This window comes from Carassius carassius, chromosome 44 (assembly GCF_963082965.1).
Source record: "Carassius carassius chromosome 44, fCarCar2.1, whole genome shotgun sequence".
Taxonomy (NCBI): domain Eukaryota; kingdom Metazoa; phylum Chordata; class Actinopteri; order Cypriniformes; family Cyprinidae; genus Carassius; species Carassius carassius.
The window spans coordinates 2999790-3023649 of record NC_081798.1 but is presented as its reverse complement, the minus strand read 5'-3'; the positions used below and the strand labels follow the sequence as shown (position 1 = coordinate 3023649).

General features: G+C 37.0%; 1 protein-coding gene across 3 annotated transcripts; it reads right to left on the bottom strand.

The window, feature by feature from the left end:
* Positions 1 to 183: 183 nt before the first annotated feature.
* On the bottom strand, positions 184 to 20779 carry LOC132126301 (myomesin-2-like). Of its 3 annotated transcripts, none has more exons than XM_059537480.1 (37): positions 20716 to 20779; positions 19753 to 19855; positions 18107 to 18202; positions 17794 to 17929; positions 17433 to 17578; positions 17055 to 17147; positions 15378 to 15466; positions 15254 to 15295; positions 13994 to 14155; positions 13756 to 13917; positions 13531 to 13672; positions 12562 to 12755; positions 12045 to 12101; positions 10813 to 10940; positions 10308 to 10491; positions 9696 to 9870; positions 9450 to 9571; positions 8407 to 8594; positions 8157 to 8283; positions 7485 to 7663; positions 7276 to 7390; positions 5893 to 6052; positions 5464 to 5570; positions 5337 to 5381; positions 5103 to 5239; positions 4085 to 4229; positions 3913 to 3972; positions 3735 to 3802; positions 3545 to 3658; positions 3324 to 3411; positions 2874 to 2912; positions 2667 to 2772; positions 2320 to 2483; positions 2069 to 2105; positions 1534 to 1556; positions 1171 to 1226; positions 184 to 1040 (listed from the first exon to the last, which is right to left on the bottom strand). In XM_059537480.1, exons 2-37 carry the CDS (start codon positions 19830 to 19832, stop codon positions 567 to 569), a joined length of 4440 nt encoding a protein of 1479 aa, XP_059393463.1. In that variant the 5' UTR covers positions 19833 to 19855; positions 20716 to 20779; the 3' UTR covers positions 184 to 566. The 3 variants fall into 3 exon arrangements, with proteins under 3 accessions (XP_059393463.1, XP_059393464.1, XP_059393465.1); XM_059537481.1 differs by having other exon boundaries at positions 18107 to 18199; XM_059537482.1 differs by lacking the exons at positions 10308 to 10491; positions 10813 to 10940; positions 12045 to 12101.
* Positions 20780 to 23860: the final 3081 nt, after the last annotated feature.

Genomic DNA, 23860 nt, shown 5'->3' with positions numbered 1-23860 from the left:
TAAATTGACTATGCAAAAAATCCACTGTAGCATGATTATAACTGTGTATGTAAACATAGGCCTACTCACAAATGCTGAATACAGAGGAATTATAATGGCTTTTGATATATTAAAGAGAAACAACCAAAATACACTCAATCAAATTAACTTAGAATGACCTGTTGAGACAAATTCAACTCAGACTACTGAAGGTCCGCTCCAGAGAGGAGACGGCGGATTTTAATTGGCACCAACAAGCATTTGTAGGGTACAGAACAAAGACAGATAAGACAGTGATGGCCTTTGTGATGATTTAGACTGGCCCAACAGCATTCATTTGGCTGTGAAAGCAATACATAAAACACAATCTTCCTATTTTTTTTTTACTCCATTTCAAAGGTTAAAACTGAGTCTGAAGCTGTTCCTAAAGGACTCTTCCCTCAGATAATTTACTGTAAGTATCTTTAACCTATGACAGATCCTGATTTGGAGACTACTGCAGCAAACTAAAACACCATCTTCAGACTATACATAAAATCTATCAATACTTGATGCATCTTCAGAATCTATAAGCCATGGTTTACTAGTTACTTCTTAGTAGGGGTGGGGGATCTCACGGATCTTGGTGGGGTGGGGGATCTCAGGGATCTGGGTGGGGTGGGGGATTTAGGAGCTGGAGTGGGAGATTTCACAGAGGGAGGTGGAGTAGGGGTTGGGGACTTCACGGAGGGCGTAGGGGTTGGGGTCTTTGCGGACTGTGGAGCTGGCTTGGGGGCAGCGACGGGCTTGGCCATCTTTCCCAATCTGGGCTCTGGGATGTCTTCGCCTTGCTTGTAGACGCTGACTGTGATCTCCACAAATTCACCTCCGTACTTGTTCCGTACATTGATGCTGTATTTTCCAGAATCTTCCACATACACAGTATTGATAGTGAGGCTGGCGAACTTGCCGCCCTCGAAGGTGACCTTGTAGCGGTCATCAGTAACAATCTCCTGCTCATTCTTAAACCAGGTAACCTCTGGGTTGGGGTCACCCCACACTGTGCAAGTAAGACTCAGGCTCTGTGAAAGGTCACAAAGTATGTGCAGATGTTCTATGAATCAATCCATCATTTATGACCATTATTTATTTATAGAAATGCATTAAAAATAAATATATACTAGAGAATGTGGGAAAAGTAAGACATGCTACCTTCTTCTCCATAATGGTGACAACATCTGGCAGGCCACCTACCACTCTACCACGGTCTACAGAGGGCAAATAGTTCATATAACACATTTGGAAACTATATCCAACTTAGGTAAATTCAAAGAATTAATAGTTGTAGGTAAAAAAATTACACTGATTTAATAATAAATTGGTAAATTCCATTTGTACGTAAATTTGGGTCATAATTCTGCAATCTGTATACATTCCTAAGCTGATTTAATGACAATATTTTCATTTTACAAAGCTTTACACTCTATCATACTGCCTGAGTTCAAGTATGCATGAATATGAACTGGATAAGAGCCCTATTAATGTTGCATTAGAACAGTTCTCGGAAATACTCACTCTTCTCTGCAAAGGCAGCAGCTCTGATAAAATAAAGAGAGAAAGCGAGAAAATATGAGTGTTTGGCTCTATTTTTGAGCTGATGCTTAAAGGGATAGTCCAAATGACAATTCAGTCAATAATTACTCACCCTCATGTCTTTCCAAAACGTAAAACCTTTTCATATTCAAACAAAAATGTAAGTATTTTTGATTAAATCTGAGAGCTTTTTGACCCTGCATAAACAGCTACGCATCTACAGTACCATGTCCAAGGCCCAGAAAGGTGGCAAGAAGATCCTAAAATAGTCCATGACATCAGTGGTTCAACCGTAATTATATGATGCTACAAGAATACTTTTTGTGCACAAAGAAAACAAAAACAATGACTTTACTCAACAATGCAGAAAACTCTTGGATTTCATAAAAAAATTCTTAATTTGTGTTAGATGGACAATGTCTTAAGGGTCATTGAGGGTGGAATTTTCATTTTTGGTTGGACTATCCCTTTAAGAAAAAAAAAAACAGTTAAGGCAATAAACTGGAGATTGTCTTACTTAAGTCTCTGGAACTCTGCATAGGCATCAGTGTATGCTGTTAGAATGAAGGAACACATTGTGAGAAGTAAGTAACACATTATAAAAGAGTCCATGACAAACACAATGAATAAAACCCTCCATTATAAAAACACATGTGCCAGTGTTCGTTTGAAATGGTTTTGGAGAAACTTTTAAACCATGTTAAACCAAGTTCCATTTTTAGGTCAAATTCTGAGCCAATAGTATTCAGCAGTCCAGCTTCCACTTGCCTTGTCCAGAAAGGTCAAAGGTGCGAGAGTATGATTTTTTCCCATCATGAATTTCGATGGTATAATGTCCCTTTTCCCTATCTGTGGGCTCACAGATCTGCATCCAGGCCATCTCAGATGTGCCTCCGATTCTCATCTTCTCTGAGGACGAGATCTTACTCTCTCTGAAGCCAGGACAACAAAAGAAAGTCAGTCACTTTGGCTACAACTCCCACAACAAACACGACACACACTCCTGTCAAACTCTGTTCTGATCTTGAGTTTATATTATCATATAATGCCTCATATAATTTCATTATCATCTAATTTGCATATTCTGAGTCTGGTTTCTCTTTATGTGAGTGTACCTATGAAACCAGATAGTTTTCATCTCCTCTGTGTAGTACTTCATGTAGCATTGCAGTCTGATACCCTCTGGTGTGCACTGAAGAACCAAGTCAGAGGCAGAGGAACCTATCACGAAACACACAAATTACAATATTGATACTGAAAAATGGAAGTCAATTGAATGATTTCAGCCAGTTCATAAAATCAGAAGACAGTAACCAACATACCAGCAATACTGGCGATGGCGTTGATGATATCTTCAAACACTGACAAAAAGATAATTGAAAATTTATAATCATGACAAATAGTGTTTACAAATATATATGGTGGCATTTATTTGACAAAATATCCAGTATGGGTTGCAACAATTTAAAATATCTGTTTTCTATTTGAATAGATTTTAAAATGTAATTTATGACTGAGTTGCAAAGCTGAATTTTCAGTTACCATTAACCCAGTCTTAGTGATCATAAATCATTCTAATAAACTGATTTGCTGATCAAGAAACATTTCTTCTTATGTTGAAAACAGCTGTGCTGCATGATATTTCTGTGAAAACAATGCCAATTTTGATCAATTTAATGTGTCCCTGCTGCAAAAACTTTACGACCATAAATCTTTAAACAGCTGGGTATATATGACACACATAAAGTAATGAAATACATATCTCATGTTACCTTTGCCAGAAATATCATAGACCGAAGTGTCTTTTCCACGGTCATCACCCAGTACAGCTTTGTAAATTCCCTGGTCTTTTCTGGAGAACTGGTGGAACAAAAAATAGTAACAACCGAAACAAAACAAGTTAAATATTGCATTTATCAATAAGCTGCTGCATTTATGTTAATGCTTTCTAAACTTTGATCTCTCATGGTATGATAAGCGCCGGTTATCATACCATGGGAATTGGAAGAGAACAAGATCCAGACATTGGGTTTGGTGGAACATCAACAGTAATTTCTTCATCCTCTTTAAACCAGGTAAATGTTGTCTCTTTCTTCACGTTGGCCAGCTACAGTGTAAACAATAAGGATATGAGACTCTGCTATCAATGTGAAATAGTCCTTAAAATGCTGGGTTGCATTTACCTTGCACACAAGCATCACTGTGCAGTCATCTGTCACATGGAAAGACAGGTATTCTGAGAAGTGAGGGCCTGAGAGAAGCAGAATAATATAACAGATTCATAAATGCAAACTGATCACATATTACAAACAATACTGACAATATGGGGTAAAAGTTTTTTATTTACATTGCTTCACAAACCTTGTTTTCTGATGTGCTCTTTTCTCTGGAAATCAGCTTCCTTCAGAGCAACTTTGAATGCTAAGATTAAGAAATACAAAGAATGTTTGCACACAGGTTTTTATAGTTGTGTAGTTATCCCAAAGCAGCATTGTGACTTGACTTTTACTTTTAGACACTGTTAAGCCCTTACCATCTCCCACAAGAACCAGTGTGCTTTGACTTTTGGCCTTGCCATCTTGCATCTGAATGGTGTAAGTGCCTTCATTGGCCTTGGTGAAGTGCTCAATAGTCATCTGGATGACTCCAATAGAGACATCATGGCTGATTTTGTAACCCTAAACACACAGTATAATGATTTTAAATATAATTTTACCAAGGGTTTTAATTGTGACTTTAATGATACTACTACTACTACTACTATAATGTCAACAATTGCCTGCTATTATTACTTATATACATTTTTATTATTATTTATAATTAATTAAATAGAAAATATCAAATAAAACAAATTATAATTATTTGTTTAACATTTTTTAAATTATTAAATAAAAATAATAATTAAAACTAATAAACTAATTTAGTTTATTATTTGTAAATATATAATTATTTGTAAAGATCAACAACAACAAGAATATGAATCATAATAATAGCCTAACTGTATTAATAATTTGCATTTTTTAAAATTATAATTTACTTTTAAATAATAATAATACAAATAAATAAATAATAACAGGCTGATTTTCAATATTATTTGTAAATAATAATAATAATGTCGACAATTGCATATTATTATTAGTTATTTGTGTAAAATTTAGATATCTAATGTTATAATAATTATTTTTTAAATAATAAAAAACAGTAAATAAAACTAATAAATAATAAGTAATTTTGGTTATTATTGGTAAATATATAATCATTTGTAAAGAAGAACAACAACATTGATAATACTAGTTTAAGTGTATTAATTATTTGTCGTTTTTATTATTTATTATAATTGATTTTAATATATTATATAATAAAAATAATAAATAACAAAAATAATAACTGGCTAATTTTGGTTAATATTTGTAAATTATTTATTATTATTATTTGTAAATAATAATAATCATATTTTTTTAAATTAAGAAAGTAAACGGTTTCAAGTTTATCCTGAAACACAGTCATATATCATATAATTGATTTTGGAGCAGTGAAGTGCTGGCTTGTACCTCAGCACTTGTGATGGCTTTATCGTTGACGATGAACCTGTAGTTGACAGAGGAGGACAACTTCAGAGCCTGCACCCAGAACCGCACGTGACCCTTCTCCAGAATCTCATAATTCAGCTCCGTCTTCAGCGGAACAACTGATAAAAAAAGTATTTCATTTAAACACCAAATCATTCTTAGCTTCTAAAGAAATGATGACCAAAAACATCCATGAACAATCCACAGGCAACTCACTGGGATGTCTGATGTTATAGCTCAGCTCCTGCATTTTTTTGAGCTCTGTAAAAGAAAACAGGTATCGTATTAATTAAACTTGTTCTTAAGTAAATAAAGAAAGAGATATTTAAATCCAATCTCTGACCTTCTTCATTGATGGAGTAACTGGATGAAACTCCATCTGTGTCAGTCACCGAGACAGAGTAGACGCCCAAATCCTCCTTCTCAGCATTTACAAATGTAAGCTTAGAGCTTGACAGAACACAACACAGCTTGTTTTTGTTTATTTAGAGCACTTTGCTACAGAACTTCATTATGCAATGATGTAATATATGCAACACAGTCTCATGACAATTCATAAGTATTTTACAATTTGATAATCTGATTGCAATTTCATATGAATCTCAAATGTACATTTGTGTACAATCTTTTGACCTTGGTGGTGATATTTTACCCACAAATCATACGTTTTTACACTAGTCAGACTGTGCAAACTCGTTCACTTGCACAATACTTAAAAATTCTCATGAGGTTGTGCTGAATAAATGACAAAATCCACACAGATCAGACATACTGTCTTCCAGAGGACGTGATGGAGACCTTGCTTGATTCAGTGATTTCTTTGTAGGACTTTGACCATGTGAACTGAGAGGTCTCGGAAACTTCACAAGCTTCAAATTTTAAGAAAATGTCTCCGGTTTCTTCATCCACACCACATACAATCTCCTTTGTACCTTAAAAAAATGCAAAATAATATCAAAATAAGGAGTTTTATTTATCATAATCCACTTTTTGCCATTCAATGAAATTTGACCTTATTTGCTTTTACTTTATGGGTTCGGAACAAAACTTTATGTTAAAGAATGAATGTGGATTAGGGCTGAAATGATTAGTCAGCATTATCAAAACAAAAAAAATTATCAAGAATTTTTTTTTATCGAACTGTCATTTTGATCTCATTTGACCTAATGTAAGGGCCTGCAATAAGGCGGTCTGACCAATGCAGAGCTGTAGCGCAAAACTGTAATTCAGCTTCTCGGATGCAATTCAAAAGAAGAAGAAAACACGGCACTTATGACAGCCGGTGTGTAAAGGCAGCCGTGTGTTGCGTGTTTTCCTCTAAATAACAAAATAAGCAGAGAACAAAAATGTCAGCGATGAGAAAACAGCGGTTAAGAAAGCATCTAGTCATAGTTATGTCTATACATTTGTAGGAGCTGTGCATCGGCACTCAAGTCAAATCACTTTTATTTATATAGTGCTTTATAAAACATATTGATTAATAGCAAGCAGATTTACAGTATGAAAAAAACCCGTCAGTAATGCTTTCAGTTAGAATAACAACTTCATTTTATGTTAAAAAGCAGCTATCCATCGTGGAGCAAACTGAATATATAAAATATTTTTATTAGTGAATGCAAAAATAAATAAATATACATTACAATAAAGTTATAGTTAGGTTTGTATAGATTAAAGCTAAATCTAGCTCTGTAAAGTTTAGATTATTATGACACTATAAGGTGTTTTAAGAGAGCTAATGTTTTGAATAAAATAATTTCTCCAAAAATAAAATTTATCATCACATACTATTATTATGATTTACAAAGGGATTTGTGAGACAGAATGATGAGTTGCTTTTTCATAAAGTTTATTAAATGGTGAATGAGAATGTCTTTGCCATCTCATTCTGAACGTCAAAAATATTGTACAACTATTTTTTCGATTGTAATACAATTGTTTAAAATTTTCAAAAACTGAAGTGATTGCCTTATTTTATTTTACTAATTAGAATGTTTAACTCAGTATTTGCACAAATTGTAAAAGCTGAATAATAGAAGAACAAAGCCTACTGTTTAATCTGTTAATCGTTAAATTATCAGTAATCGTTAAATTAATCAAATTTACAAAATAAATTGTAAAGTGCTTCCAGTTGATAATAATACAGTATTGCAGATACCTGGCAGTGCTTTTGCACATACAGGATCGGACACATCTGAAGCTTTTCCAACACCTTTAGCATTCAAAGCCCGCACTCTGAACACATACGACGCTCCAGTCTCTAGTCCAGCCACCTACAGATCAGAATCATCTGAATATGTATTTCACATATCACAGACATGTCCCAATCCCAGAGTTCTGTAACAAAATGAGGGGTTTGTGTGTTACCTTCAAGTAGCAATGCCCAATCGGCTCGGCATTCACAGTGGTAAAATCAGATGAGCCCTTCTTAGCCATGTCCAGAAAGTAGCCAGTGATGGGACAGTCTCCGCTGTACACAGGAGGCTTCCACTGCACCAGGACGGAGGTGTCACGCACCTCCCAGAAACTAATGTCATACGCTGGGCCTGATAACAAAGAGAGGAATTATGAACTTAGACGAGATGGTATTTTCTGCTGTGCAACCTCCATATATGAACAGTGTTGAGTTGCATTAATTTAATTACACTTTTCACACACATGCAGATTTGATTGATTTCCTTCCCACATTGCATTGACTGTTTTAAATTATGAAACACCAATTTTTCTGGAGTTAAGGACACAGAATAGGACAGAAGCTTAACTGTTTTTTCCCCCCATTTGGGTTTATGTATATGCTTTATTTTTTAAAATTAAACTTGGTTGGATGCCAGTGTTTCCAGTCATAGCTATGCAAATATTTGATTTCAAAAACAGTATCATAACTATGAAACGGTTTCTTGTTATGGTTTTAAAATCTGCACTTATCTCACTGCATTGATCTCAAAGTCTGATCTTGTGGTGCTGTGATTTAAAGGTTTTATTTTTCATCTTTAGATTCTAGGACTTTTGCTTTATATGGACAGTAAACAGGGGACTGACCAGGTTCAGCCATTGTCCAGGCTTCACAGGCAAAAGCTTTGCTGGGCTGAGATGGCAGGCCAACTCCGGCCAAGTTAGAAGCCTGAACCTTGAACTCGTAGAAAACTCCACTGGTCAGATTCTCCACCTGGATCCAGTTGTTTAAAAATACAGACCAATACAGAAAACACACAATGACAGTACACATTTAGAGTACTTTTCTAATTAGTTCTTGAATATATATTAAGAAATATATTGATGTACAGCGTACCGTGAAGGTCCTGTGGAAAGCCGGATTGGGGCCAACCTCATTCCAGTCGACTGATCCTGCTTCACGCTTGTCCAGGTAGTAAGATGTGATCTTAGAGCCGCCCGTGTTTTTGGGGCGTTTCCAGGCCAGGGTCATGGAGGATCCATTACAGTTCAGCAGACTGATGCCGTATGGGGCGGAGGGAGTAGCTGATCGAGTGAGATAGGGGGGAAAGCATTCGAGATGGATAACAGCTCTGACAATCACATACATTATGAGTGACTAGAGCCATTGTGGATCGAATAAAAATGAGGTGCAAGATTAAATCATTGACTCTGTGACATTAGATTCGGTGATTGGTTATGGATGCAGTATCATACACAAATTCACAAATAGGCAAGAATTAAACGTGCCTACAATAAGTCTACCTCACTCTGACATGACTTTACTTTAGAGCTGATTTTATTAGGCTTGTGTGTAACGAAATATCAGTGCAAAATCGCTTTATAAATGGAAATATATTACATAAACATCTAACTCCACTGCACCAACTGTATGAGATAACACAAGCATTTATGGCACCAACACAGAGCTTTATTAAAAACTTTATAAACTACAAGACCACTTTTGTATTCATGCCGGTAAAACACAATTCATATGTAATGCACCTTTAATATGCTACTTACACTTCAAATATTTTACTATATATACTGTCTATTATTAGAATTTTTTGTTGTTGTTGTTCTGTTACTGTCATTCTGTTACTGTGGAAGATTCTCGTATGTGTAAACATGCCTGGCAATAAAAGCTCATTGTATTCTATTCTATTCTAGGTACATTTGCATATTTTTGCAAATGCAAATGACAATGTTTGGATAATACATCCACGCCAGTAGGTGTCAATATAAACTACAAGATCACTGCCCTATACAGACCAGTGAAAAAAAACACTAAAAAAAACCAACAACTATAAATCACAATTTTGGTTAACTAATTGTTAACTTCCCTTTCATTTAGAACCTTTTTTAACATTGTTATAAAAGCCAGCACAGTTGCATACGTACAAAGAGCAGCATCAATGAAGAGAGGAGCAGATTCCTGTGATTCTTCGCTCAACCCGTAAGCATTCACGGCTTGCACACGGAACACGTAAGTATCTCCGGGGACCAAACCATGGACCACAAACCTGACAAATGTAAATCCAGATGGTCAGGCACAATGTAAACCAACCTCAAGAAACCAGTTTAGAATTCTCAAGCGATTATTGTGACAAAGTTAAACTAAATCTAGATGTTTTGTGCGCATTTCACCTGGTGTGTTTGTAAGGCCTGTGGTTACAAGGAAACCATTTTTTGGAGCCGACCAGAGAGGCATCCACATAGTAACCCATGAGGTTGTGAGCATGTTTCGAGGCCTCCCATTGCACAAAAGCAGACGTTTTAGTGTTTCTAGAAGCAATCACCTGTCCTGGGGCAGAGGGGACACCTGCAAAAAACCAAAACACAACAACCTTTAGAGATATTTTCACAGGTTTAACTGGGAGTGGAAGCCAGCTGTGCTGAAAGTGAACATGTTACGGTGGATGGATGTGGGATGAGGGGGGACTAAAACCCAATAAATGTGAGCCAAACAACAACAGTGTCAAACTTCTCGTGGAGTGGAAAAGCATTTAAGATCATAGTGATATTTCAGACTTTTAGCAAGCTAAGAGATTTCCTTTTCAAAAAGCAGAAGGCTGTAGTAACATAAACATACATACCAATATTAGAAAAAAAACCCCTGCAAAATACAGCATGGAAGTCATTATACAAGAAGCATTTGCAGGATTTTTTGCACATCTTCTGGACATCTTATATCACATAGTTTGGCATCTGACAGTTAAACAACCACAACAACAGGTTGACAGTTTAGAGCCTTCTTACCATAAGAGTCCACCTTTTCGATGGGTGCTGTGGGCTCTGATGGCTCACTTGAGCCATACTTGTTGACAGTGATTACGCGGAAACTGTAAGATTTGTTGTCCTCCATATCGTAAACAGGGTAACGGGGAGATCGTAGCTGGACTGCAGTGTTGACTCTCTGCCAGACGTGACTGTCACCTACACACTAAGTCATGGAGAGTTTCCCCTTTAAAAACCCAACCTTTTGACCAAATATGACGACTGGCACTGTAAAATTACATTACATTATTACACTGATAATGTATTACATTAAAATACTACATTCAAAGCACAATTGTAGACTTTAGTCATTTAAGATTATAGCATTTTGATGTTCAAATTCCATGACTTCCTTGATTTTCAATCTAACATTGTTTATTCTGAAAACTAGTAAGATTAAGAAACTGACATTATTCATATTTTAATAGATTTTAAACATTATATGAGAAAAACATTTATTTTTACGGATCATAAAGTGCACACACACCTTCTCAATCTGGTACCGGACAGGTGCCCGTCCGCGAGGACTAGGTGGTGTCCAGCTCAGAACAATATATGTTTTGTTTATTTCTGTAGCATGCACATTGGTTGGTGGACCTGGTATTGTTACATACACTAAATAGGAATAAATCAGATGTTTATTTATACAAAATGACAATATCTACTTTACATAAACACTCTTATGTGCAGTGTGTTAGTAACTTAGTACTAATGTGTTGAGACAACATGAATTTCTGGCAAAAACATTGGACCTGTTCACTGACAAACAAAGCTACGGTAGAGAAAGAACTGAAGCGCATACAGTATATTGTATTGATTACTTTACCAAATTGTATAAGAAAACAAATAGCAGCCAAAAATTCAGTTGGTCATATCCTGGTAAATAACATTTTAGGATTTAGACCACACTGCAGAAAAAACAACAACAATATTTTAATACTTTGAGATTTATTTAATTGGATTTGTTTAACTTAGGTGGATTTAATTAACAGATTATTTATTTGCTGGTTAAATTGAGTCTGAGGAACACACATGTTTTGGGTTAAATGCAGAGATGATATTAAATCAGAATTATTGGTTAGAAGTTCACCCTTAATATGTAACCTTATCTAACATTTATTATTATTATAAATACTATTTATTCATTTTTGCACTTGTTGTCAATCCAGTCTGATTAGCTGACTTAAAATACTTTTGGAAGTCATGCTCCATGCTGCATCACTATTTATTTTCTAATGATATATTTGAATTAATTTGCAGTTTAAATGGCCTAATATTAATTGGGAGATGACATGTAATATCCTGACTTTTAAAAATTTGAAGTCAGGACTACTTAAAATGAAGCCAAACAGATGATTAAAAAGGGAAAAAAACGTGATTAGTTACTGGGCTCCTTCCATTCATTAGAATTTTAACATAAAATCATTAAGGACCATGGATATTCCATGGCTTTTCGTTATTCTTGGTTACAATGGTCATATGCATACATATTTTTATATAATACACAAGGAAGAGTTGTCTTCCTTAAAAAACAGAATGTAAATTTTCAAAAAATCAAGGTTTTGTTTCACCCTTGACGTTTTACTAGATTAAATGAATGAATGAAAAAATGGATTAAGTGTTAAATTCTAATTTGACAGAAACAGCATGCATTTGTTTGGATTGAAAGGATGGAGAAAGATGATATTAATGGCTCAGTGAAATCTGAAATTGAAGTACCTCCTTGCAGTTCCTCCTGTCGAATCGCAATGTCATATTTCCCTTCGATTTTAATCACTGTTTCACAATACATAAACATAATACTTCAATTTTACATCAGGTTTGGTGATTGCATTTACAAATATTAAACACTAGACTCCTTTTAAGATCACCTGTACAGATGCCTTTACACTTTCATGAAATGTGTATTTCAAAAGTGACACTAAAGGCATATAATGAATTAGAAAAAACAAAGAATGTGAAGTATTAAAGGCACTTGGATCACACAAGTGAGAAAATTCTTTATAAATCCGGAGCAAAAGCATAACGCTGCATCCTGTACACTTACCGTGACTAAAGCCAGAGGTGTCTGGGGCTTGAAGAAGTGATTTTTGTGTTTGTTTTTTGCTCCTGATGCAAGCTTGCATTTTGCTTGAATTAATTATAACAGCTCATGTAAATCATGTGGGTTATGCTGCTCATGTTTTAGCGCAAGATGTCTTTATCTGTTGTTTTTGTGCTGTGTTTTTTGTCCTACCTTCCACATCACTCTCCACTTCTGCAGCGGTCACTCCAGAAGACATCCTGGAAGGCAGACTGATGCCATCTTTGTTCACAGCCCTCACTCTGAAGTGATAGGAAGCCCCCTCGGTCAGGCCGTGGATGGGCAGCTTGCACACTTTCACAGGGGAGTCATTGCACTGGACCCAGTCCTTGGTTCCTGACTTGCGTCTGCAAGGCGCAAAAGATGTACAGTATGTAAGATTTTTTTTAAATACTCTTAATTATATATTTAAATAATAAACATGTATGCCCATTTTTGCACTGAAGCTCCTGAGATTTTTTGTCTCATAATTGCATGATACTGAAACTCTTTAGACTTAAGAATTGCTAAATATAAAGTCAGATTTGTGGGATATAGACTCCTATTTTTCCCCTCAGAATTGGGAGATACAAACTCAAAACTGCGAGTTTTGCTAAGAAAAAATTATATAATATTTTATACTTTTTATAGTCTATACTTTAGGAATTTATACTAGTGCTGTCGCAGTTAATCACATCCAAAAGAAAAAGGTTTTATTTACATAATATATGTGTGTGTACTGTGTATATTCATTATATATTTATAAATGCACACACATGCATGTATATATTTAAGAAAAATATGTTTTGTTTATATATTAAATGTATTTATACATGACAAATTATATTAATATGAATATATACATGTAAATATTTTCAAAATATATGCTGTATATGTGTGTATTTATATAAAATACACACACACATATTAAGTAAACAAAAACTTTTATTTTAGATGCGGTTAATTGTGATTAATCATTTGACAGCACTAGTTTATACTTCACAATTCTGACTGTATAACACACAGTCGCAAGTTATTAAATCAGAATTGAGAGATATAAACAAAATGTCTCAATTATGTCTTTATTTCTCAGAACTGCAAGTTTAAATCTCACACTCCTGACTTTGTAACTCGCAATTTCACCTGTCCACAAAGTATCCAGTGATGGGAGCCTCATGGGTGGTGTTTGGAGGTTTCCAGGAGACCAGGACATAATCTGGGTTGACATCAGAGACTTTAACATCCATGGGGGCTCCAGGGGCCCCGGCCACTGTGGGAGTGGCATCTGTCAATCAAATACAGACAAGTATATATGTTTGCTCACAGTTATTTTAGTGATGGTTAGCTTATGTGTCACATATTCTGTACCTTTAACAAACAGGTAAGCACTGTGTTCAACAGTTCCATCCTTGCTCCAGATACGAAGAGTGTAAAGACCCTCATCATCCTTGTTCAGGTGAGGAAGTGTAAGCTTGGCGACCCCACCACCAATTGACATCTCAGCCCACCTGGATGGAACTAGCAAAGTATCTACACACACAAATACAGAGTGTTAGTATCAGTTGACCGTTTTTCAGTGCTTCTAAACTGGAATGCAGCCTCTCACCATCTCTGTACCACATGGCCTCGGGTGGCAGGTTTGGGAGATCAGGCACCACCACCATGTTGGCCACCAGACTAACAGACTGTCCTTCGGTACCGAACGTCACTCCAAATGACCCCAGCAGGGTCACCTCAAGCTTGCTGGGATGAATGCCGAAGAGAGGAGCTAAAGGTAACACAATATAAACCCAAGACCACCCATGGGTCAGATATCCACCATACCAATAAACCAAACCATTAGATTGTGCAAAGCTTGTTTAGCTAATGATTTTGTGTTTGAGTTAACTCCTCGTATTTATATATATATATTTAACACAAAGAATTTGCAAGACTGATTTTCAAGATTATAGAGACTGCACTCTAATCTAATTTATATAAAATATTTTAAAGCTGACAAAAATATTTACAATAGATGACTTTTTATTATAAATAAAAAAAGAGTATTATAAGCTGATAGGAACAATTATATTTTAATGCGTCTGAGTTGACTTCAAAAAGTGATAATAGAGATTGTACGCTCAATTACAAATGATTAACCTACATGAAATTTTAAAGCTGCAGAGTTATTATCAGATCTTTTAATTAAAGAGATTGCACTCACAATGACAAATTCCTAACCGTGTTAAATATTTTAAAGCTGCAAAAAATAGATTTTCCATGACTTTTAAAAAACATATTTTCTTTAATACGATGATATATTGTTTTAAATAACTTTAAGATAACTTTGTTTTTTGTTTTTGTTGTAATTTGACTACGTATTTAATTTATTTTCAATGTACTACTATTTATTTGTAATATATTTAATTGCATTTATATTTTGTTTGTTTCTTTTTACATTTATTTATATATTTAGCAACCATATTTCATTCGCTTAAATCTCAAAGATATAAACTTCATCCCCCCCGTGAAACAGTAAATCCTGTTGTCTTCATATTTCTCATTTCCTATATTTCATATTAACTTCCACACACCAAAAAATTGCAATTTGTTCTGTTCGTTATTTTTCCGCAACCCAGTTTGTCAAGTCATTTGAGGATCTATGAGAATTACTTAGGATTCAGAAACTATGAACACATGTTGTTTGTATAATTGACAGCTCTAGGAGAAGTTTACCACACTGCCTTCTGTTTACAAGCACAAATGAACCCTGGGAAAAATGTAACACTGCTCCATGTCTTATCAAGGCTTTCCATACAGAACAGAACATATTTATGGCTCATGATCTCAAGTAAGGTCCTTCAGCCAAATGCAAGCTCCATCTCACCTTGCCCTGGCAGATGGGAGAGCTCTCCTCCCTCTAGTGGCCCTACATGGAAAGACAAGCAAGGAAAATGACTGAAAGACCAAAAGAGAAGAGAAAAGATGAGGAGAAAAGAAGACACACTCACTCCTGACGCAGACAGTAGCTTTGGAAGTGGCCTTTCCATGCGGATTGGTTGCCACAACACTGTACACTCCAGAATCAGTAACTGCACATCTGCAACCAAACAACACAATTTCAATGTAAATAAATGGGTGTTCTAACCAAAAATTTAAGGAGAATTATCATAAGTGCCTTTCGAAATTCAGGTGTGCTTTTAATTTCAGGTCTTTTGGACTGAAGGACTGCAACACCCATTGAAACAGCTTGAAAGATCAAAGACAACTTTTAATATAACTCTGACTGGATTCGTCTGAGAGAAGAAAGTCATATACACCTAGGATGCCTCAGGGGAGAGTAAAAGCAGTCTAATTTTTATTTAACAGGGTGGAAATGCTCTCTATGCTCTTCTTTCAAGAACTATTTGGTACGAGTGGAGAGACTTTGCATCCGGAACATGATCTCACACGACCACAGTGTGCTTGACTCAGACATGCCTTGCTGTCCTTGAAGGAGTGAGAATAGAGCACCGAAATGTGACCTTCAGTCCCTGTGGACTATTTTAGAGCCACTCCGTTTCCTTTGCAATGCATAAGAGACGTTTGTCCTGACCAATACACCGATTATATTTGATTTTTTCCGCATGATTTGATATCTCTCTGAGAGCTTTAGGAAAACATACAACAAGCTTTTCTGAGAATGAATGAGCGTCTGGTCAGACCAAACGGCCTGGGATCTCTGAGAGCTGCTGTGAGTCTTCACGGGCGTCAGGCGTTCCAGGATCGAATGACACATTGCTAAGTTGAGCAGAACCAACAGCTGAGACTTCTTCAAGATGAACCTCACTGGGACTAAATTGGAAAGTGTCGCTCTCACAAGTACTTCATTCATTTTCGCAGATCATTACAGATGGAAAATAGAGCGTCGCATTCCAAAAAGTAAAAGTAAATGGACCAAAAGCACCATAAAAGTAATCTGTATGCTTTGTAAGCTTCATTAAATCAGATGATATTGCATCTTTGTGAGAGGACAAGATTAAAATGTTAATAATTAGTCTCTGAAGATGTGGCCTTGTATAATTGTTAAAGTTTATGGTTAAAAACAGTCAGATATTTGCTACAGTCAACCTGTCAGCTGTGACTGACAAAACACCATCACAATAAAAACTAAATGACATAAAATGCAACTCAAAACACACTACAATACATTACTAATACAAAATTAAGTAAATAAAACACAAATGTGATGTGTCATTTATAGAGACTTCTGGGAATGTAGATTTACTGTTATACATTACCATAAATTATAAAACATAAAAAAAACAATGACAATATATTAATATTTCACAGTATATGATAAGGCATCTTAACAGTTTTTTTTTCACTAGCATTTGTTTTTTCTGTAAAAAAATTAATAAAATAAATGTTACAGGTCGCCATTGATTTTCATATGGAAGAGAGCTGCTTGGACATTGTTTGCGATATCTCACTTTGTGTTGCAGGAAAGAGACAATCAAATGGGTTTTGAAAGACACAAGGATAGATAAATATTAAAGCTATGCTCTCTTTCTAATTCATTTAGGTACAGTAAATGTGTAATAAAGAGAAACTTGAGGTGTTGTTTAATTGTTATCAACTCTAAATTAAAAAGGGAACAAGGAACTATTAGAGGCTTAACTGTGAACTGAGAGTGTGAGAGGTCTTACCTGCTAATAATCAGACTGTGAACCCCGTACTTGTTCTCAATTTTGTACTTTCCAGGAGCACTCAAGGGCTCAATGGCAACATTATTCCTATACCTGCAAATACAGAGAAAAACTGTAGTTATGCTTAATTTGGACCAGATTAGTAGGAGAGTTAAACCACAGCAGAGACTGAAAACACGTAAAGGACCTCAAGAATGAAGCAAAGTTTTACTAACAATTTAGAGCTAAATGTTTTTATGAAAAAAAATTCAATGACTGAATCACCTTTTTACGGAGATTATTCAAATAATATCACCGTTTATGCTGCTGAAATTTAAATTAAGCTATCAGATCATTACTAAAGTAGGTTTTATGAATGTTTTGGAACTGAATCCAAACCATTTGACAGTAGGGCTGGGTTGGCCGGACACGGTGCAGAACAGCTTGACGGGAGTCTTTTCCCACACAGTGTGAGCTCTCAGACTGATCTGGAAGTCCGGCGCTTTGGGAACCTCCGCAGGATAATCCTTCCACATTCCCTTCACCTGTTAAAATAAAGGAAAAAGTCTGCTTTTCGACCTTCATTGTATGGACAAAACACACAACACTGTTAAGAATATCTTCTTTTGTGCTCCACAGAAGAAAAAAGCCATCAGGTTTGGAATAACAACACGAGGGTGAGTAAACGATGACAGAATGATCATTTTTGGCTGAACATTGAGGTATTTTGAGAAAGAGAGATAATTAGGATGATGTTCACCTCTCTAGTAATCTCAATATTGTTGACTTGCTCCTTTGTGGCCACTTTCATCCTGTGCAGCTCCTGCTGCAGCTGAGCCAAATCTCTTCCAAAGTGAGCCGCCATTCTCTGATACTCCTGCATGCCTTCAGGAGCCCTGCGGACACAAAACTGAACATTTACATTCCAGAATGCACAGGTTAGGTCTTAAGAGTACAGTGACATTATCATTTTAGTCATCTGTAAATATGGAAGCAGGAGTCAGGGTTTCTCTTACACTGTCTTTAAATAGCCCTTTGAACTGTAATAGATGCAGGAGCCAATAAAATCTCACCTCTCCCTGAAGGTTGGCACTGTGTAGGCTTGTTCTGCCATAGCCTCAGAGGCCTGGACCTGCTCCTTCTTCTCTACCCGAGAGCTTGATTTCCTGCTGTACACATCAGAACAGTGTTTGAGTCATGTGTGCATTGTGTGACAGCAGTTTGTTACATTTCACACTTTGTGCTGTTGTGTGAAAGTCTGAGTTTCATCTACTGAAGGATCAATTGCATCGTTTATTGCCGCACACTGTATATTGTGGATTGGGCCTACTATACAGTGGTTATCATTGCTTAAAATTGAATTATAATGTATATTTTAGTTTGCCATAAATACTTGTCGGTACATTCACTTGAACCACATTTTAAAAACACAAGTTATTATGAAATTAAATATAAAGATGCCTTTATGCCCTATACCTAAGTGTCTTTATACAAAAAAACAAACAAACAAACAAACACTAAAGTTTAACTAATTGTTTTTTTTATTTTATTTTCAAACTATAATTTCTTTAAATTTTTTATTCTGATTATTAAGTATTTAAGTGTCAGGAAACATAGAATTCAGTTTGCACTTACAGTAAGTATATTCTTTGTGTATATTAGTAGAAATAAGTACCTATAATGGAAATAAGTATATTTTTATTGTTTTAAAATGTGTACTTAAACCACTTTAGATGGTTACATTCATAATGAATTAGTGAACGAATAAGTTCTTTGTTCCTCCTCTTTTTAAAGTCACTTCAAAAATGAAAATAAACAGATTTTAACAGGAAACGCTAAACAGCATATTTCAGTCACCAGCACCAGCAAAGTTTTACAAAAACCTGACTAACAACTCTGATTGTGTCTTCAATTCAAAACAAATTATGATCACAAAAATGTTTATTAATATAATTAAAATGGTGATTTAGATGACTATTAACCTTTTCTATTCTGCTAAGTACAATATACTGTCTGGATCTAGATTCTACAGTCTATTGCAAAATCTCAAACTTAGATTTTTGAGGGCCAACGCAATGGTTCCCAACAATGGTCCTGGAGGCACCCCACCACTGCACATTTTGCATGTTTCCTTTCTGTGACACCCCAATTTCATGTCTTCAAGTCTCTACTAATGAGTTGATGACCTGAATCAGGGGTGTTAAACATGCAGTGTTGGTGTGCCTCCAGGACCAGCTTGGGAATCACTGCTCTAACGTATAGCAAGGTTTGGTAAAAGCGGTTTTTCATGCTTGTTAACCTAAATCCAACAGCCTCCACACTGAAGCAAATCTGAATCCCCCCGATACTCTTCACCCAAAATGTCAATACAAACCACTTTCTTTTTTGACAGACAAAAAGCTTAAGCGCCATGCCTTTTTTTATCATATTTTCCTACAGTATGCCAAGCAGTATATTCTCCTTTCTCACCACTGATGTATGACGTAATGTTGAGTCTGTTCACAGAGCACCCTAGCTTTGCATATACATCTTTACACCCGGGTGTCTAATCAGGTCACTAGTCCTTCGGGTCTCTTATGAAGCAACATAGAGAGCGGTATTAGCACAAGCAGAAGCTGCTGTGTGTTTAAGGACAGATCTTCTGGCCTGCTGAGCCAAATTCACGTCAAAGCTATCCATATGCTCGGCCATTCGAATTCAGTGCAACCGCATCCCATACCTTGAGTGTTGGACAACATGTTTTGAGCTTTGATGTTGCGATTGCTCCTGCCGATAAAGTGTAACGCCCTTCGCAGGCATGTCGGGAACACTCTGAAAAAAACCTTTAGACCACACCGAGACTCACTGTGCAGTCTAATTCATCATACTGGGCAAAATAAACCATTAAGAATGTTAAATATGATCATGGCACATAGTAATATTGGTTAGCAATGAGACATGTAATACACAAACAAATATAGAATGATTTGAAAATCCAAATGATTCCGAAATACTAAAAGAAATAACCTTATAAACATACATACACTCCAAAACTGAATATTGCCTGTCCAAAATAAATCAGTGCAATATAAAATACTCTATATTCCCAGAGTCAGTTTTTACTTTAGCTACTGGTTATTGTAAACTAGCACCAAAACCACCTCTCCTCACATTCCAGCCAATCAGCAGCTCCATGAGCTCAAGTGCATCGCATTACAGGCAGAAAGTGAAAAGCTGACCTCAGAATAACTGGACACAAACATCTCAGAGCTACAAAAATCCAAGCGGGAGCAAAAGAATCTGGGCAAAAAACCTTAGATTTGACCTTTGACCTGCACATAATGCGACAGGTTGCTATGACCATAAGGTCTCATGTGGAATCAAAACAAACTACAGGATTTGTGCAGTTCAGCTTTAAACGAACTCTGAAAAGTACTTAAAAGTAGACTGTGACTCATTCCAAAACAAGATTTTTGGAACTACATCTAATATGAAGATAAAGAAGGCTCAAAACATTTTGTAATGACCTCAAGTCCAGAATCACTTCAAGCTCTAAACTAAACACTGGAGACTTTCAAAATTCAATAATGTCAATATTCAGTTGAAATCATGTGTGTGAAATACACCCAATATGATCATCTGGGAAGCGTATGTCTCCCAAAAGGTATCTGTTAACAGATTAACAAAATAAAGCTGCACTTACCCCAAGAGAAAAGAAGAGCTTTGAGTGTTGGAAGAGCAGCCTGAGAGCAGTTGGAAAGCTCCTGCTGAAGGAACAAAAATAATGCACTCACTTAGGGAATGCCTTCACTCAGCCGCCCCATGTAAGGATACTCTTAAGACTATATATAGCTTTTACCTCAATTTTCAGACCATTTTACCGACTGAAAGAGAGCAAGGCAACAGATTTAGTTTAAGATGGGCAAATGTTCATTTATTGCTTTTTAATTGAACTCTTGAGACATACAATTAGGGTAAAACAAGATTTTACCTGGAAGCACAACCCCAGCAGGATCGGCATTGGGAAGTTGTAGCCTTGTGTGCGTTCTCACTAACTTCTGAAGGATAGAAGCACGTTTTCTACAACGACCGCAACTTTGGATTTAAACTCTGTTCTCTTTTTGCCCTTGGCTCAATTTTTAAAGATGCTTCGGCTTACATGTCTATACATACATACATACATACATACATATATACATATCTCTCTCTCTCCTTGGGTTGATATAAAGACAAGTACTTTTTCGTCTTTTTTTCTAAAAGTAGAAACAACTTCCAAAAGGATGCCGAAGTCGGCGTCTTAAGAGCCCTTTTTAGGGTTTTAATCTACTTCCCCTCCCCTTGCCTACAGTTGACAACATCTATTTTTAACAGGAGATAAAACAGAGAGAGAGACTGTAATAGACACCCTGCAGTTACAGTAGTGCTGTATAAGTCATTAACTAATCAATACTGTCTGTCAAACCAGATCTTATAGATGTAGAACAAGAACAGGAAAAATCAGGGGGGAAAAAATTAGCGTGAAAATAATGTTCATGTATAAACTAATTTAATACATTCATAAAATGAATGAAATGAAATGAATGAATGAATGACAAATGATCATTTTTATTATTATTATTAATTACTAGTTGTTAAATACATTAAAAAAATAAAAAAAAATTAAAAAAATTCTACGCTATGCTTTTTTTTTGTTGTTGTCATTCACTAAATGCAATATACTTATATGAGTTTTTTTTTGTGTCAAAGATTGAAAAGATTAGATCCCAAATTCCTCCTGTAGCTGGTGATCCCTCTGCTCCTTCCTGTTGCCTTACTGTTTTATCAGTTCAAACTTCTTCAATTTTCTACATTGGCTATAATAGTTGATCAGTTGAAGCCATCGGATTCCCCTCTTGATGTTTGTCCATCCAGATTAATTAAACAAGCATTTGATGTAGTTGGGCCTAGCATTTTATCAATAATAAATAGCTGCCTGGTATCAGGGATTGTTCCTGCATCTTTCAAGCATTCTGTAGTGCAACCATTAATTAAAAATACTAAATTGGATACTACAGATTACGCAAATTACAGGCCTAACTGTCACGTTTGGTAAACCGTGATCTCGGGGTGTTTGCACTTTGTGGTGAAATCTGTGTGTTTCGCGTCTGCACTGATTAGCTTGTGGGCGTCTCCGTTAATTGTCATCAGCAACAGCTGTCACTCATTACTCATCCCCATATATTGGCTTGTCTCACGTCTTGGGTTTGTGAGATCGTTGTTATTTGTTTAATGTGGTTTCCCTGTCCGTATGCTTTAGTGTTGTATGCGTTGGATGTCTGTGTTACCTTTGAACCTCATCCACTCTTCGCACGTCCACTCAGCCACGGACATTTACCTTCGGCTCTATTCCCCGCAGTTCCTGTGCCATCCTCTCCTGCTGTCTACACGCCGTCATCATTCGGATTACTCACCCTCTCTCCGCCACCATCAGGATTCCTCACCTCCTCACCACCACCACGGAGTGTCGTCGTCTCAGCATCATTGTTTGGTTGTGTATTTATCTTAATCTCATCTCATTAAACTGAGATTTCCCAGGACCACTTCCGGCCAGAAACGCGACTTCCGGCACCGGAGAACTATGCGGGTGAGCCAGCGTTTTGCAGAGCGTTCCTAACCAAATGTTCTATGCATTTCGCCCTGCAGCCCCGCACCTTCGCTACGGATGAATCTAAAGTAGCGTTTACGCTCACATTGCTGTCTGGCAAGGCTGCCTTATGGGGGACGGCGGTGTGGGAAAACCAACACCCGTATTGTGCCTCGTTCCACGCCCTTTCTGAGGAGATGAGGAGCGTCTTCGACCGGGCCGCGACCGGAAGGGAAGCCGCTCGACTCTCGGAACTCCGGCAAGGCTCTTCCTCCGTCACCGATTACTCCATCGAGTTCCGCACCCTGGCGGCTGAACGAGGCGGCGCAGTGGGATAGATTCCTGCATGGGTTATCCGACTGTGTTCAGCAGGAGATCTACCTCCTCGAGCTGCCCCCCACTCTCAATGGACTCATCGAACTGGCTTTACGAGTTGACGCACGGATTAATCGCTTGGGCCGCCAACCCAGTCCTTTAAGATCTACCATCTCTCCTGCCAGGGGGCGCTCGAGTCGAGAGAACGCAGTCGGTCCCGTCGACGACCACGATCCCATGCAGGTGGGTAGAGCTCGGCTGTCCCGGAGGGAGAGGGAACGGCGGAGGTCCCAAGGACTGTGTTTATACTATGGAGGCTCAGCTCATAACATCTACTAATGCAAGGTAAAAGAGCCAGCCCGGTAGTAAACTTGAGGCTACTATCGGGTGGGATCTCCGCTGAGAAGTCCTCACCTACATCATCGACCCTCCTTCCGGTGAAACTGCGGTGGAAGAATCTACATCACGAGTGTCACGCCCTTCTGGACTCCGGAGCCGAAGGAAATTTCATTGATTCATCACGTGCACATCACTTGAACATTCCTGTCCTTCCTGTGTCTCTCCCCATCCATGTCACCGCACTCAATGGCCAGGAACTGCCTCACGTCACGCACCATACAGAACCCATCACACTGATCACATCTGGAAACCATCAAGAAACCATATCCTTTTTTCTCATGGACTCCCCTGTTGCTCCCATTGTTTTAGGTCACCCCTGGTTGTCCAAACATAATCCACGAGTGGAATGGGGTTCTAACACTGTCACATTGTGGAGTGAAAGATGTCATGAGTCTTGTCTGGTTTCTGCTTGTTCTGTTGTCCCCGTTTCTGTCTTTCAGAAGGAGAACATGGTTTTGCCAAACGTGCCCGTTGAGTATCTGGACCTGAAGGAAGTGTTCAGTAAGTCCCG

Bases quoted from the DNA above. Each gene is read 5' to 3' on its own strand.
- LOC132126301 (XM_059537480.1), bottom strand. From the start codon at position 19,832: ATGCCTGCGAAGGGCGTTACACTTTATCGGCAGGAGCAATCGCAACAT. The intron at 9,572-9,695 runs GTGAAATGCGCA...TACATTTGTCAG, and splicing joins AGGCCTTACAAACACACCAG to GTTTGTGGTCCATGGTTTGG. The intron at 1,557-2,068 runs GTAAGACAATCT...TTATTTTATCAG, and splicing joins GCAGAGTTCCAGAGACTTAA to AGCTGCTGCCTTTGCAGAGA.